General features: G+C 58.2%; 5 protein-coding genes across 5 annotated transcripts; 3 read left to right on the top strand and 2 right to left on the bottom strand.

Moving 5' to 3' along the window:
- Nucleotides 1-11: 11 nt before the first annotated feature.
- On the top strand, nucleotides 12-1469 carry EHS24_000573 (uncharacterized protein; the record flags this gene model as incomplete). Its single annotated transcript, XM_028616399.1, has 8 exons — nucleotides 12-32; nucleotides 434-702; nucleotides 748-817; nucleotides 866-1003; nucleotides 1054-1163; nucleotides 1223-1289; nucleotides 1327-1419; nucleotides 1467-1469. The coding sequence occupies 8 exons, from the start codon at nucleotides 12-14 to the stop codon at nucleotides 1467-1469; spliced, it is 771 nt and encodes a 256-aa protein (XP_028480256.1).
- A 765-nt stretch (nucleotides 1470-2234) lies between these two features.
- Nucleotides 2235-3901, bottom strand: SAH1 (S-adenosyl-L-homocysteine hydrolase; the record flags this gene model as incomplete). The annotated part of the gene is made up of 5 exons (XM_028616398.1): nucleotides 2235-2245; nucleotides 2295-3500; nucleotides 3657-3681; nucleotides 3795-3833; nucleotides 3890-3901. The coding sequence occupies 5 exons, from the start codon at nucleotides 3899-3901 to the stop codon at nucleotides 2235-2237; spliced, it is 1293 nt and encodes a 430-aa protein (XP_028480255.1).
- Nucleotides 3902-5077: 1176 nt separating this feature from the next.
- EHS24_000571 (uncharacterized protein) lies at nucleotides 5078-7611 on the top strand (the record flags this gene model as incomplete). The annotated part of the gene is made up of 7 exons (XM_028616397.1): nucleotides 5078-5155; nucleotides 5206-5251; nucleotides 5288-5958; nucleotides 6005-7040; nucleotides 7093-7189; nucleotides 7227-7501; nucleotides 7556-7611. The coding sequence occupies 7 exons, from the start codon at nucleotides 5078-5080 to the stop codon at nucleotides 7609-7611; spliced, it is 2259 nt and encodes a 752-aa protein (XP_028480254.1).
- Nucleotides 7612-7855: 244 nt separating this feature from the next.
- On the bottom strand, nucleotides 7856-10307 carry EHS24_000570 (uncharacterized protein; the record flags this gene model as incomplete). Its single annotated transcript, XM_028616396.1, has 4 exons — nucleotides 7856-7882; nucleotides 7936-9684; nucleotides 9722-10000; nucleotides 10038-10307. The coding sequence occupies 4 exons, from the start codon at nucleotides 10305-10307 to the stop codon at nucleotides 7856-7858; spliced, it is 2325 nt and encodes a 774-aa protein (XP_028480253.1).
- A 607-nt stretch (nucleotides 10308-10914) lies between these two features.
- Nucleotides 10915-12818, top strand: PFA3 (palmitoyltransferase for Vac8p; the record flags this gene model as incomplete). Its single annotated transcript, XM_028616395.1, has 8 exons — nucleotides 10915-10981; nucleotides 11022-11124; nucleotides 11179-11708; nucleotides 11755-11802; nucleotides 11844-12001; nucleotides 12045-12151; nucleotides 12192-12518; nucleotides 12557-12818. 8 exons carry the CDS (start codon nucleotides 10915-10917, stop codon nucleotides 12816-12818), a joined length of 1602 nt encoding a protein of 533 aa, XP_028480252.1.
- Nucleotides 12819-13927: the final 1109 nt, after the last annotated feature.

Below are 13927 nucleotides of genomic sequence, written 5' to 3'. Positions count from 1 at the left end.
GTGAGGAGAGAATGAGGGAAGGCGGTACACAAGTGAGCTGGGTGGCGAAAAGGAGTGGTGTGATGGATGGAGAGAAGGAAGACGATGCGGTTACACACGAACCCGAGAACGTCCAGCTGGATCTGTGTGTTTGTGCGGGTGGAGGTGATCGAGGTGACGCGTCGAAGCGCGTTGTATCAAAACGCGGGGTGTGTTTACACAACAAACTGGCCCACTGGCCACTGGCTGTTGGCCAAACAGGGGCGGATTGCCACCAGCCATCCGAGTCCAGTCAACCCCCACGGCGCCGGACCACTTCACCGCCGACGTTCATTCACAAATTCAAACACACACCCTCGTTCCCTTCTCACCAAGCAAGAGCAGGCTAGTGAGTGTGTGCATTGTGCATTGGATCAGTGTGAAGGTTCATGAGCTTGAGACTCACGAATTAGAGGAGCGCAAGCGCCTGGCCCAAAGCCGTAAAGATTACAAGAACTCCCTCGAGGCCAGGATCCTCGCCGGCGAGAAATTCGGCTACTTCTACCCGAATGGTGACAAGGTGCCTCCTCCTGTGTGGCCATGGGAAGAAAAAGTCCTGAGTCCAGAGAACCCTTGGTTCGGCCTCATCTTCGACTTCCTTGTCGAGCAGGCGCCCCTCGCGCCCCAGAACCGTATCGCCGACTGGGGTGACGAATCTGGATTCGTAGTGTTTAACAAGGACGGGTTTGTTGACCTGTTCGTGTAATCACACTTTCCAATTAACCATAGGTCTTTCAAGTCGCCTTCCCAAAATGTGTGTCGTTCATTCATCGAACAGCTTTCCGAGATGGGTTTTGAGGTATGTCCTACTTCAATACGCATACAGTAGGGTTGACATCAAATGCAGCAGAAGACGGGAGAGAGTGGCGACAACTACGCCTACGCGTTTCACCACCCCTCGTTCATCAAAAACGACCGCGACGCCCTTGACGATATCAAGCCTCTCGATTCGCGTGACAAGGACATTGTCTTGTCCTCGACGAACGTCTTGCCACGCCCGTCGACGCTGCGCGCAACCTTATTGAGCTCCTCCAGGATGCTCTTGACGCCTCTGTCACCAAGAACCCCTTGGAGCGCTCCATCCAATGGGGGACCAACAGTGGCGTTCTCCAGATTGACAAGGCCCACTTTGAAACCGAAGTGCTGTAAGTCAAGTTGTTGTTGTGTGGGAGCAGCACAAGAGGAGCTGACCGCGATCGTCCAGCCTCGCGAGCAAGAACTTGACCTGGCGCAACTTCACAGCCAACATGGCCCGCTTTGGCTTCAAGCAGGTGGCTTTCCATGTCATCACATGCATGCTGACAGTAGGTCGGCGACGGCACCCGTGGTCCCGACGGCCAAGCCCACCTGTGGTGCTTGAGCCACTCGGCCTTTTTCAATGGATGCGTGTTTGACGAGGCTGTGACTGCTGCAGCCAAGCATGCGGCTGACACCGACCGCTAAATGAGTGAGACGTCAGAAGAGTAGGCGCAGGAAGGGCGTCATGTCCGCATCGCGGAGGTGGAGGAAGAGAACGATGTTGACGGAAGCCGCCAGCGCGACACGGAACCTGGACGTTCTTGGGAGTGGTAGTAAATAAAAAGAAATAAAGTTCTATCATACGTTGTCGTTGCACACAACTCCTCTTCCATCGCCCAGCGACTTCTTACGACATATGCTTCTTGCGGTTCTTGGGTGGCTATGATGTAGACCATCATCCTGCTGATGCGTCTAACCAGGCGAAAAGTGTTTGCCGCGATCACTTCTCATACCTTGGTACCAGACAGTCAGACCCGACTCCTTTAAAGCGCCGCAGGGAGGTCGCTGTACAGCCTCTTCATCGTGGGCAACAACGTGTTGCCTCTTTCCGACAGAACACATGCGCATGACCTCATAGATCAGAGATCAGATCGCTGTACTGATATCCCTCGTGCTGCACATCAGACAAATCGGTGAATATCGGTGAATATCGGTAAGATCGGTTAATTGATTAATCCCGGATCCGCCACAGTCTGTATATGCCTCCAGTCCTTGATACATCGACTTATAACTATCGACGAGACTGTGTTTCTTGAATGCTGAGCGGCTAGTGTTGAAAAGCCATGTTTTATGGGGGGGTGGGTAGTCACAAATGATGGAGATAAAGGGGGACTGGGGGTATAGTGGGTTTAGGAGGGAAAACGGGAGCAATTTTGACGCTGTTGAGGCATCAAAAGTCCTTGGACGTCTTCCATCGCTTAGTAACGGTCTGTGATGGTGAGCACGACAATTCTGATGGCGCCGAAAGCATGACATACAGTGAGCTGGCTTGTATGGGCCAGCAACGGGGAGACCAAGGTACTCGGCCTGCTCAGACGAGAGGGTGGTGAGCTTGACGCCAAGCTGGGCGAGGTGGGCACGAGCAACCTCCTCGTCGAGCTCCTTGGGGAGCATGTGGACGCCGAGGGGGTACTTCTCGTTCTCGGTCCAGAGGGCGATCTGGGCGAGGGTCTGGTTGGCGAACGAGCACGACATGACGAACGAGGGGTGGCCAGTAGCGCAGCCAAGGTTGACAAGACGGCCCTCGGCGAGGAGGATGATGTGGCGGCCCGAAGCCATGGTGTAGCGGTCGACCTGGGGCTTGATGTTGACGGCCTGCTTGGCGTTGGCCTTGAGCCAGGCAACGTCAATCTCGACGTCGAAGTGGCCAATGTTGCAGACAATGGCGTCCTCGGGCATGGCCTCGAAGTGCTTGGCGGTGATGATGTCACGGTTACCGGTGGTGGTGACGAAGATGTTGGCGCGCGAAGCGGCGTCCTCCATGGTGCAGACCTCGTAGCCGCACATCGAAGCCTGGAGAGCGTTGATGGGGTCGATCTCGGTAACGAGAACACGGGCACCGTAGGTGCGGAGCGACTCGGCACAGCCCTTGCCGACGTCACCGAAGCCGGCGACGACAGCGACCTTACCAGCGATCATGACGTCGGTGGCACGCTTGATGCCGTCGACGAGCGACTCGCGGCAGCCGTAGTAGTTGTCGAACTTGGACTTGGTGACCGAGTCGTTGACGTTGATGGCGGGGACCTTGAGCTTGCCGTCGGCGAACATCTTGTAGAGGTGGTGCACACCGGTGGTGGTCTCCTCCGAGACACCCTTGATGTCCTTGAGGTACTGGGGGTACTTCTCGTGGACGAGCGAGGTAAGGTCACCTCCGTCGTCGAGGATGAGGTTGAGCGACTTGCCCTCGGGGAAGGCGGCAAGGGTCTGCTCAATGCACCAGAGGTACTCCTCCTCGGTCTCGCCCTTCCAGGCGTAGACGGGGACACCAGTGGCGGCAATGGCGGCAGCGGCGTGGTCCTGAGTCGAGTAGATGTTGCACGACGACCAGGTAACCTCAGCACCGAGAGCGGTAAGGGTCTCGATGAGGACGGCGGTCTGGATGGTCATGTGGAGACAGCCGGCAATGCGGGCACCGCTGAGGGGCTTCGAGGCGCCGTACTTCTCACGGAGGTACATGAGTCCGGCTATCGTCAACGTCAGTAAATTGCTCTAGAATCGTCGGCGAGGGATACGCGTTGATGACAGTCGGCAGGATAAGAAGCCGCCCATACGCCATGTATGCGACCTGGGGTCCCCCGTATCTGCCACTCTCGTGCGGTCTCCCAGAGCTTTAGACTTACGCATCTCGCGCTCGGCGAGCTCGATCTGGACATGTTAGCGCCTGCTCAAAGTAGCACGATGCCTGTCGCTCCCTGCCACTCTCGGTCTCCCAAACGATGGGTGACAGGAGGCAGAGTGCGATGCCATGCTGTACTCACCTCCTTGCGGCCGAAAGCGGCGAGCGAGATGTCGGCAACCTGTATGCAGCGTCAGCATTGTCCTGTGTAAGGCTGGTTGGTGTGTTGGGACGCACCTTGTAAGACATTTTGGTAGAGGTGGTTTGGGGGGGTTGGGTGGGGGTGAAGAACTGAAAGTCGCGGACACGTTCTTGGTTTTTGAATCTGCCCAGTGTGAGACCCGCACGCCCAGCCACGGCGGGTGTCTGTCCGCATCGCTCGATCCCTCAGGGCAAAATCGCCCCTCAGCTAATTTTGATCCCGCAGCCCCACCTCCCTCCACGTCGTCCCATGGGTCCTTTAATCAATGCCGAAAACCCCGACAGGTGGCACCCTTTGCAACACACCCTTTCGCCCAACCATTCCGTGCACACGTTGTTGAATTGTTGTTTCTGACAGGCATGTGGCATTGAGCGGAACAGTTGCCGTGTAACTGGGACAGCAGTGCAGGAACACTGACACCGGTTTACATCATGGGATGACACGTTGACCCGCCCGGGCTTGACCCATTACACAGTTCCTTCCCCCAGCCGCCCTCGCCCATTGGCTAGACGGCGTTCAACCCTTTGTTGCAAGCCATCTTTCGTCTCTGTGTCTCTCGGGGACTATCCCGAATCCATTCCTGGCCAAATGTCCTTTGTGGCACCAAGACACTCAAGTGTACACCAATGCCACAATGCAAAAGGCTGTCTTGCGGTTCGTGGCTGCGAACTTCATGGCATGGCAGCCTTTAGTTGACTGGTATGCGATGTCACAACCTCCCTCCGCAATCGATGCCTCGCCGGTGCGATCAATATCCGCGAAGAGAGGCCATGTGTGCCCCCGCTAGCCCACATCTGCCTTCATTGCTGGATACATATGTACTCTCAAAGTCTATCCATGGAGTTTGGGTTTACTGGGAGCGCTTCGCAGACATTCCTCTCCTGCTGTCCCTACCCTCATCGCTGTTGCGCATAATATGGCCGAAGATACTATAGACAGATATAAGGGAGACGAATAATTCACTATTAATACATATAATTCCCAAACAAATGGCACCGCGCCACTGGCGTGCCACGCGACCGCCGCGTGTCTCTCTCGTGAGCATCCCATAATTTGCCTCCGCGCCCTCGAGGTCGCGCGCCGACCCACACGCGCCTGACCACCCGGAATACGCGAGACATGACGATTACTGCCAGTAGGCTCATAACTCTCAAGCATTGTTGATCTCCTTTTCCCTCCACATACCTTCACGACCCGTACCGAACAACAGAGAGTGATAAACAATGGCAGTGACCGCCCACGATAGCGGACTCGCGGGCGGGTCGTTGGCTGTTGACGAAGAGACCGACCTCGCTCTGCTGGTATGTGTCGATGTCACTTTCGCGCCCGACGTGTTACTGATTTGATGCAGGACCAACATCTGCTCAAGACCAACACTCTGAGCAAGCGTATGACAAGTGAGTTGCCATTGCGTATCCCTTATTAACCTTTAGCCATTCTATCACAGCTTGACACACGGCTTTCTCGCCTCGACAAGTCGATCGCGCCGTTGGGTATCCGCGAGCTCACGCGACAAGCCGCCAACATTGACCTGGCCATTGCGCAAATGACCGGAGCACCGGTGCCCAGCTCTGCAGCCAAGCGCAAGGACTCGTACCCCACCACGTCGAGTGCGAACGGACACGGCTCCTATACGGAAAGCAGCAGCTCGATTCCTCGCAGCGGTTCCGCAGGCCAGCTTCCGCCCTCGCAAGTGTTCAGCAAGCCAGCGAGTAAAGTGGTGGAAGAGAAGAAGAAGAAGAAGACGGAATCACCCCTGTCGTCTTCGCCTTCGGTCATGGACCGCAAGCGTGCCGTGCCACGTACCGACGTTCTTCCCCGCTGGCAGGAGACGTCGCCACAGCTCGCAGCGCCCAGCCTGCCTACCCAACGAGCTCCGAGCCCCATGAGCCCGGTCGTCACCCCTCAGTCCCTGTCGCCCCAGATCCCATGGAGTCCACAGGGAGATGGCGGAGAGCGTGTAATTCTGTCCCGCGGACCGGATATCATGGCTCTGGGAGAGTACTTTGGCGCATTGGAGGTCGTTATTGCCGACCTCGAGCACATGAACCAGGGGCTCATGGAGGGACGGGGAGGCACGAGGGAGCAGGGCGTTGCCGAACTGGTGAGTGGTGGAAGTGTGTTTAATCTAGAGTATACTGACCTGCCAGTCATCCATTGTTGAGGACGCGTTTGGCCAGTGTGTCCAGATGCTGCTCCAAGTGACGCGCGACACAATGCCACGACCCTTTGACCCCAACACATTTGCGGGCTCCGACGTGCCTTCCCCAGCTACATACTATCCGCCGCTGAGCAGTGTGCGCGCTCTCACCGCCCGTCTAGCGGCCGCTGTTTACCCCGACCAACCTACTCCCAAGACGACACAGGTCCTGCAGCCCATTTTGAACGATTGCATCGCCGACCTTGCGGCCGCGCGTGGTGACTGGATTCGCCGGTCTCTCACGGCCGTGTCGGCACATGTCGACGAGGCCGGAACTGGCAACTATGAAGGCCGTGGTAGCGAAAAGGTCCGACTGGTCATGAAGCTGTGGGACTCGTACCTCGTCGCTGCCGAGGCCGAAGCCGCCCTTGCGGCCGTCACCTTCCCCGGATCTGTAGGCCACCAGCTGGTTGTCGAAACGCTGCCATATGGTTTAACAGTGCTCAACCAAACGATGACCCAGGTTATCGCGGGTATCAAAAAGTCCCTCACGACCCAGACCATGTGTCTCCTGGATCTCTACGCGGCCCTCAGCACTTTCCAGCCAAAGTACGAGACGGTTATGGCAAACCTGCTCGGCCAGGACGGCGCCGACGTGCAAAACGCACTCAACCCCACTCTCAGCACTATGCGCGCGCTTGCGTTACGTTCATTCCCCGAACGCCTTGTCGATATTCGTGCCCCAGCGCGTAACGCCACCCAGAACGTGTCCATCTCGGACACGACGCATTCGACCCTCGCAGACCTCGAGGCACTGCCTTCCTACGGCAACCTCGTCGAGACGCTGTTGCGGAGTAGCGGTCACATTGAGCGCTCGTGGCTCATGGGCGCGAGCACACCGCCATCCACGGCCCGCTCTGCAGCCGAGGAAGGTGGCCTCGTCAACCTGTACGCAGCAGACGTGTTGGGTACGCTCTTGATTCACCTTGATACGAGCGCAAAGATGATGCGCCGCCCACTGTCGTCCACCTTCCTTCTCAACAACTGTTAGTCCCACCAAGAGATATCCGTGGTCACGACCTGTTGCTAACTTTACAGTGTCCCATATCCGCAACACCACCTCGTCGTTCAATGCCGACATCATCGGTCCAGGCGCGGAGGACATGTTGAACCGGCACTTCCGTGAAGCCAAGCAGTGAGTTACATTTCGTTTGCATAACTGACAAAATCAGGGGCTATCTCGGCGAATGGACCGGCCTCACCGCACTGCTCCAGCACACTGTGCAGTCGCGCTTCAACGTCGGCTCGTCGCATGACAAGCAGAGCACAAAGGAGGCTGCTGCGGCCTTCTTTGAGCGTCTTTCCGAGCTCGAGCAGACGTGCAGACAATACCCGCTGTCCCGGGCCGACCCGCATCTCCGCGACCGCGTTGGCAACGAGACGGAGGAGCTTGTGCGCACAGCCTATTCCCAGTTCTGGAACAAGGCGCACGGCAAGTATGACAAGTGTGAGTAGACAACAGACGAGAGTGGGTGACACGAGTTGCGCTGACGACGCATAGACCTCAAGGGCAGCCCCGACGAGGTGGGCCGTCGCGTCCACGCCGTGTTCCGTTAAGACACGCAAACGTATACCTCCCTCCGTAAGAGAATATATATAGTATGTTTCTGCGCCGGCGCCTTGCACATACCACACGGTGGTCGGTCGCTGCGCGCAGTGTAATTTGGTCCATCTGGTATGCATACCCTGTACTGTTCGCAAAAAGGAAGCCATTATCGCCGCGGTATCTGTGTATGTAGTGTACCCGCGCCGCCTGCACCAGATACATTATGTCTATCGTACATTGATCGTTGGGCATGTGCTATGCCGCGCGGCCGGCGTTGGGGTCCTGGTAAATATGGTCAGTTGAATCTCATCCGAGATGTCATGCACACAACTAACCTTGTAGACCTTGAGCGCCTGGAGCTCGCCGACGATTCGGTCGATGCGGTCGCCCTCGTCCATGCGCTTGGAAGGCAGGAAGCCGCGCTCCTCGTCCTCCTCGTCCAGGTCGGCGTAACCCTTCATGCCCACATCCATGCCCTCCAGGCCGTCTGAGCGTGCCGTTTCGATACGCAGACCCTCCTCGTTGGCGAGGTGAAGAAGACAGATGAAGCAGAAGGAAGTGGAGATTTCGGACATCTTCTCGCGCGGGTAGTTTGAGCGGAGGGACTGGATGACATGGTCGAACGTCTTGACGGGTTCGAGGGGGGCTGACGGGTCGGCGGGCTCGGCGGGTGTCTGAGGCGCCTGTGACTCGGGGTCGGACACTGAATCGTCCACCAGACCCCTGAGGTCGTCCCAAATATCGTCCTTGAGGCGCTTGACGTCGACGCGCTTGGCCTTCTTGGCGTACCGCACGTTCTCTGGTCGGGGGCGGCGCAATTCCTCGCCCTGCGTGCTTTGCCACAGGTCGTCGACATCGCCATCGGGAAGAGGCGCGAGAGCGTCGTCGACGAACGCGTCGTCAACAAATCCGTCGTCGTCTCCATCGCCGTCGTCGTGGAAGAACTGCGACTCGAAAGGTAGCGCTCCGCTGTCCATGTCCATGGCATCCGAGCCTTCTGCCCGGTCGGCAGCGGCCTGGGCCCAAAAGTTCTCGTCAATCTCGCCATTGGCGTTCTCGACTACGCGGCCACCGCCACGACGCATCCGGAGCGCAAACTTGGGCTTGAGGAACAATCGCAGCAACTGCTGGCTGCTAAAGTGCATGTCGTCGGGGAGGAGCCACTCCTCGCGGCGTGCTGCTGCGGCAGACTTCTTGCCTCGCGAGCGAGATGAGGAGGGCAGCTGGTTTGTAGCCTTGGTACCAGGCGCAAACAGAGTCTTGGACGACTGTGCGGCTTCTGGGTTCATAAAGTCGATGGTGAACGGAGCCTTCTTCTCCTTCTTCTCCCTGGTACCCGCAATGACAGTGTCCTTGCGTGACACCTTGCGGAGCTTCCAGTGTTCAGCGCCTGCCCAGGCCTTGCCGAATCCAGAGTCAAAGTAGTCGAACATGTTGTCGCCGTCCTCTGTGCCGATAAACGACATGACAAGGTCGGCGCCACGACGAGGGTCAAAGGGGCCTTGCGAGTCGCCGTGCTGGGCCGTGGGCGCGCCGGTGCCAAACACATCTTGGGCAAACTCGCCGTCGTCGGCCATGGACATGTCATCGCCGGCATAGCCGGAAGGACCGCCCATGTCATAGTCGTCGTCGCCGAAGAAGTCGACGGCTTCACCCACGGGCGCGTCGTGGACTGGTCGCTCGGGCTCGTCCGCAAGGGAGGACAGACCGGTAATGGCTGCGAGGTCCGGCATGTCGTCGGCATCGGTGCTAAAGTGGAAGGTGGCCAGAGTCTCGGAGATTGCGAGGGGCGCAGTCTCCTCCTCGGTGGGGATGAGCTCGCGAAGACGCGAAATGTCGACGAGCTCGTCGTCTGGCTCCTCCTCCTCTTCGTACTCCTCTTCAATGACAGCATCACCGGCGTCAAACACAACACGACCCGTGCCGTCAATGCCCAGGTGGTTCATGAGGAGACCCATGGCGCCACCCTCGTCAAAGTCTGCGCTTGTCTTCTTGAAGAGCGGGTCGACAGTGAATTCAAGGTCAAACTTCTTGACCTGGAGCGTCGTAAACGACTTGGCCAGAGTGGCCTCGGAACGGTGGGACTAATGTCAGCTAAACGGCGATGTTTGCCAAGCTTACCTTCCTGGCAGCCTTTGGTTCGCCAGATTCATCGTCTTCGCCATCCACATCGTCGCCGTCGTCTCCGCCACCGCCGCCGCCAGCAAGACCACTGAGGAGCTTGCCAGTCTCGGTGGCGACACTGTCGACACGCGACGTCCAGATCTTGACACATCCGTCCAGCGTACACGACGCCTTTTGAAAGTTGATGCTCTGGTCGTCGGGGCCGTTGCGCAACAGGGTCAGGTCGTGAAAGTAATCGATGAGGGCAAAGTTCCAAGTGTTTGTCGCCGTGATTTTCTGCGAGGTCAGCTCAAACACTTTCAATACCTCTTACATTGTCAGTGGCGAGCTTCATCCATTCTTCAAAGTTGGTGTTCATGACTTCCATGCTGACAGGCGGCGTGGTGGGGCCGACGGTGCTGAGACGCTTGGCGCGGCGCGCGGCAACTTGCTGAACAGCGAGGGCGGAACCCTTGCGCTGGGGAACATCGGCAGGCGACCCCATGCCACCAGGATTCTCCTTTCCAGCGTGTCCGAGACCGATGTCTGCAAAGTGGGCGGACTTGCGGCGAGCAGCACGCTCTGCCGCGTCGTCGTTGATCATTTGGTTTGTGCGATTTGTCGGACGGAGTGGGGTGCTGTCAGATGTCGGTGACGCGATGGACGCGTGCTTCTTGGCCTGTGCCCGACGCCGTAGTGGTGTGGAAGGGGATGAGATGGGTGTGGGCATGGATGCTAGTGACAAGGAGGGAGAGAGAGGGGAGGCAAAGGAAGGGGGTTTGTTGGGGTTGTTGTTTTGTTTGGCTCTCGGTTGATTGTCCTTACACTGACACTTGGTTGACGGGCGCGACTGGTTTACTTCCGCAGGCAATTTGAATCCGGGTCTAATTACTCTGTTTTACGTAATCATATATGTTATGACATTTGAGCGCTCTCAAAGGGCCCCACGGCCTCGCCGCCCAGCCGCGCCCCCTGGTGTCACGCACCGCCGTCTCCCGGAGAGGGAGGCCGACGGGGGTCATCTGGTGGGTTGGTTGTCATCTTTGGATCTTCTGTAATCGCAACAACCACTCTATCCTCGTCCAACTTCGACCACCCCACGCACAAGACGCTCCAGAAGCTCTACCAAGCCGTGAAGCCTCCCTTGCCCTCGGCGGAGTTTGCTCCATATACTGCACTCCCACGACCCGGCATCCCCACAGCCCGCCACCATGATTGTGCTGGACAACGACTCGCGTGCCGCTGTGCAACGCGTGATGCGACGCGCTCCCGTTGCTGGTGAGCTCTCTCTTATGCTGGGCGTGTGCGCTAACCTCAGTCATTGTTGTCCTCCTCGCTGGCACATGGATCCTGTTCGTTGCATTCGTCTCCGTACAGCAGGTGCTCCTCACTCGTCATGAGACGGGCCGCTTTCTCATACAGTGCGTCGACGACGTCCCCGAGGACACAAGATTGCTGTGAGCTGACTTGTACAGAATTGTGGTGTACCACACCCTTCTTTTCCTCTCTGCCGTTTCCTATACTGCGGCTGTGACGCACCGCCCCATCTCGCCTGACCAAGACCTCGCGCCGCCCCATGCGCGGCCTCTCCGCCCCGATGAGGTGCGGCAACCTTCACCTGCTCGCCCCGCGACCGCCGCAGTCGATGGAGACGACGATGACGACATTCCACTACGTCTGCTGCGAGCCACACGCTCGCCGCAGCCCTGGGATGAACACTCAGGCGCAGATGGGCAAGTTGAGCAGGATGGCGATGCAGCAGCCAACGCGCGCAGTCGCCGCAGTCCGAAGCGTAGCGCCGAGCGCAACGGCGGCGGTGATGACGAGGACTATGGCGAGGACGGCGCCGAGAACCACGCCTTGCTGGCAAAGGATCCCGAGCCCGAAGCCACGGCCCTCATGGCCAAGGGCGCCACCGGCGGACTCCGATGGTGTCGCAAGTGTGATGGCTGGAAGCCTGACCGCTGTCACCATTGCCGGTCGTGTATGCAGTGTGTCCTGAAGAGTGGGTAGAAAGACTCCTTTTGGAGGATCATGCTGACCCAAACCAGTGGACCACCACTGCCCCTGGCTCGACAATTGCGTTGGACTCCACAACCGTGAGTCATTGGCTCGCAAATACTACCCACTGACATGGCAGACAAAGCCTTCATGCTTTTTCTCTCGTACACCACTGCGCTGGCATTGTTCGGCTGTTCCCAGGCCGGCATTGAGGTGTATCGCTTCTTCACTGACCCACTCGATGTTGAGGAACTGAAGAACAACCCTCACGCCGCAGCCATGATGGATGAGATGGATGTAAGCTGCCGTGACCGTGAAGTATAATGTTGACGCGGGACAGATGCGCTTTGCTCTCCGGCCTGTAATCTTCATGCTCCTGACCATTCTCGGTGTGGCATTTTCAATTGCCCTCGGTGCCTTGTGCGCATACCACTGGTATCTGCTCTTGTGAGTTGTCAAGGGGTATGCCTTCAAGTCTGACCATTAGGAATAACCGCACCACGCTCGAGGACATGAACCGCTCCGTGCCGACTGCGTTGCTGGATCCTCCGACGAGGGCTCTCTTGGAAGAACTTGGGCCTCGTGGTACGCGCCACCGCATTCCTGGAGCTTGGCGCCCGGACCACATCCTCACGCGTCCCGAGCGCACCCGTCTCCGCCAGGAAGCTCGGAGTATCAACATTTATGATGTGGGATGGCGCCGTAACATGCGCTCCGTGTTCTGCGGCGATGGTGCCATGCCCTCGACAACTTGGCGTGGATGGCTGTTAGAGGTCAGGCAAGGCCTGTGGCCTCTTACGCGGCCTCGTATGAGGTAGGTTGCCGATTGCGCATCGCGTGCTAACCTACCAGGCAGTATGGCGCTGGCCACTTCTTCGCCCACGACCCCGCGGCCTTCCAGGAGCTCAAGGCGCTCACCTCGGAGCTGCGTCTTGGCCTCGAGCCAGGTGTTGAGCCTGGCCACCCAGAGCAGTTTGCGCCTCCAGTACCACGCCGTTTCGATGTGGGTGGTCAGTTTGAGATTGGTCGTGGCGACAGCGACAGTGACAGTGACAGCGACGCGACTTTGATCAACGGCCGTATGCCGCGTCGCAGCAGTTATGAGTGGGAATGAGCCGCATCTGCCCCCCGCCCGTGTATAGCATAGATAGATAGCAGCATAGCATGGACACGTTTCTCGATCTTCAACCTGCGACCTGCCCATGCCCATGCGCTTGCAGCCAACGTGCCACGGGCCACGGGCCGCACGGCAACGTGCGAGCCGACGCGGTCGCCAGCACGCCCCTCTCATTCACCAACTGTGTGGCTGGTGGAGGTGAGAAACAATAGGCCGACGGTGGGCGGCCCAGTCGTCGGCCAGCCGATGCGGGGTGAGTGAACGAGAAGCAGTTGTGCCAACGGACTCGCGGTGGTTCTGATTCTCGCAGAAGCATGGGTGGGGAGGGGTCTGGAAGTGGCGCGTCCCTCTGGTGCGAACGCCGGTTAATGTCAGGTCGGACTTTAGCAGAATGCGTAATGCAGAAGCAACACGGGTGCATCGTCGTCGCTGCGGCTGCGCCGCTGACGACAGAGATAAAGCCGGTCGGTCGGTCGCGGCCTGGGCTGCGACAACCCTGTTCCCTGTGGGGGGGAGAGACCGGAGGCGGTATGCACACCCCCTGCTCTGCAAGGTGAGATTTGGGGTGTGTGTATATGCTGTGTGGAGAACGAGTGTTGGTGTCATTGATCATTGATGACACGCATGCAGCAGCAGCAGCAGCCTCCGCGATGGAGTTACCTTTTCTTCGTTGCACCGACGACGTAGCATATGCATCTTGATGACGAACATGACGATGTTTGCTGACGATTGATGATGACGATGCCGTTGGGTTTGCAAGGTGCCTGGACGTGCGGAGGGTTGCGGCAAGAGCCAGTAGGCCCGTAGGAACCCGCAACGGCAGCAGCAGCAGCCTGGGTGTTCTGGCAGACGAGAAGAGGTACGCTTGGAACGCAGAAACAGGACAAGCGACAAACGACCGACCGACAACGAGAGAGAGCCACAAGAGAGCAAGGACCCACCCACTCAGGCACACAGATGTATGCAGCAGAGTTCCACGGCACCACCCAGGGAGCGGCAGCGTGGGCGCGCGGGGGTGAGACAGCCACCACAGCCAGAGAACCCCACTCGCCGCTAGATTCACCCAAATCGCTACCTCATCTCACATCCCATTCCACCATCTCTTG

Source organism: Apiotrichum porosum (genome assembly GCF_003942205.1).
Source record: "Apiotrichum porosum strain DSM 27194 chromosome Unknown scaffold_1, whole genome shotgun sequence".
In the NCBI taxonomy this organism is placed as follows: domain Eukaryota; kingdom Fungi; phylum Basidiomycota; class Tremellomycetes; order Trichosporonales; family Trichosporonaceae; genus Apiotrichum; species Apiotrichum porosum.
This window is presented reverse-complemented; position numbering and strand designations above follow the sequence as displayed.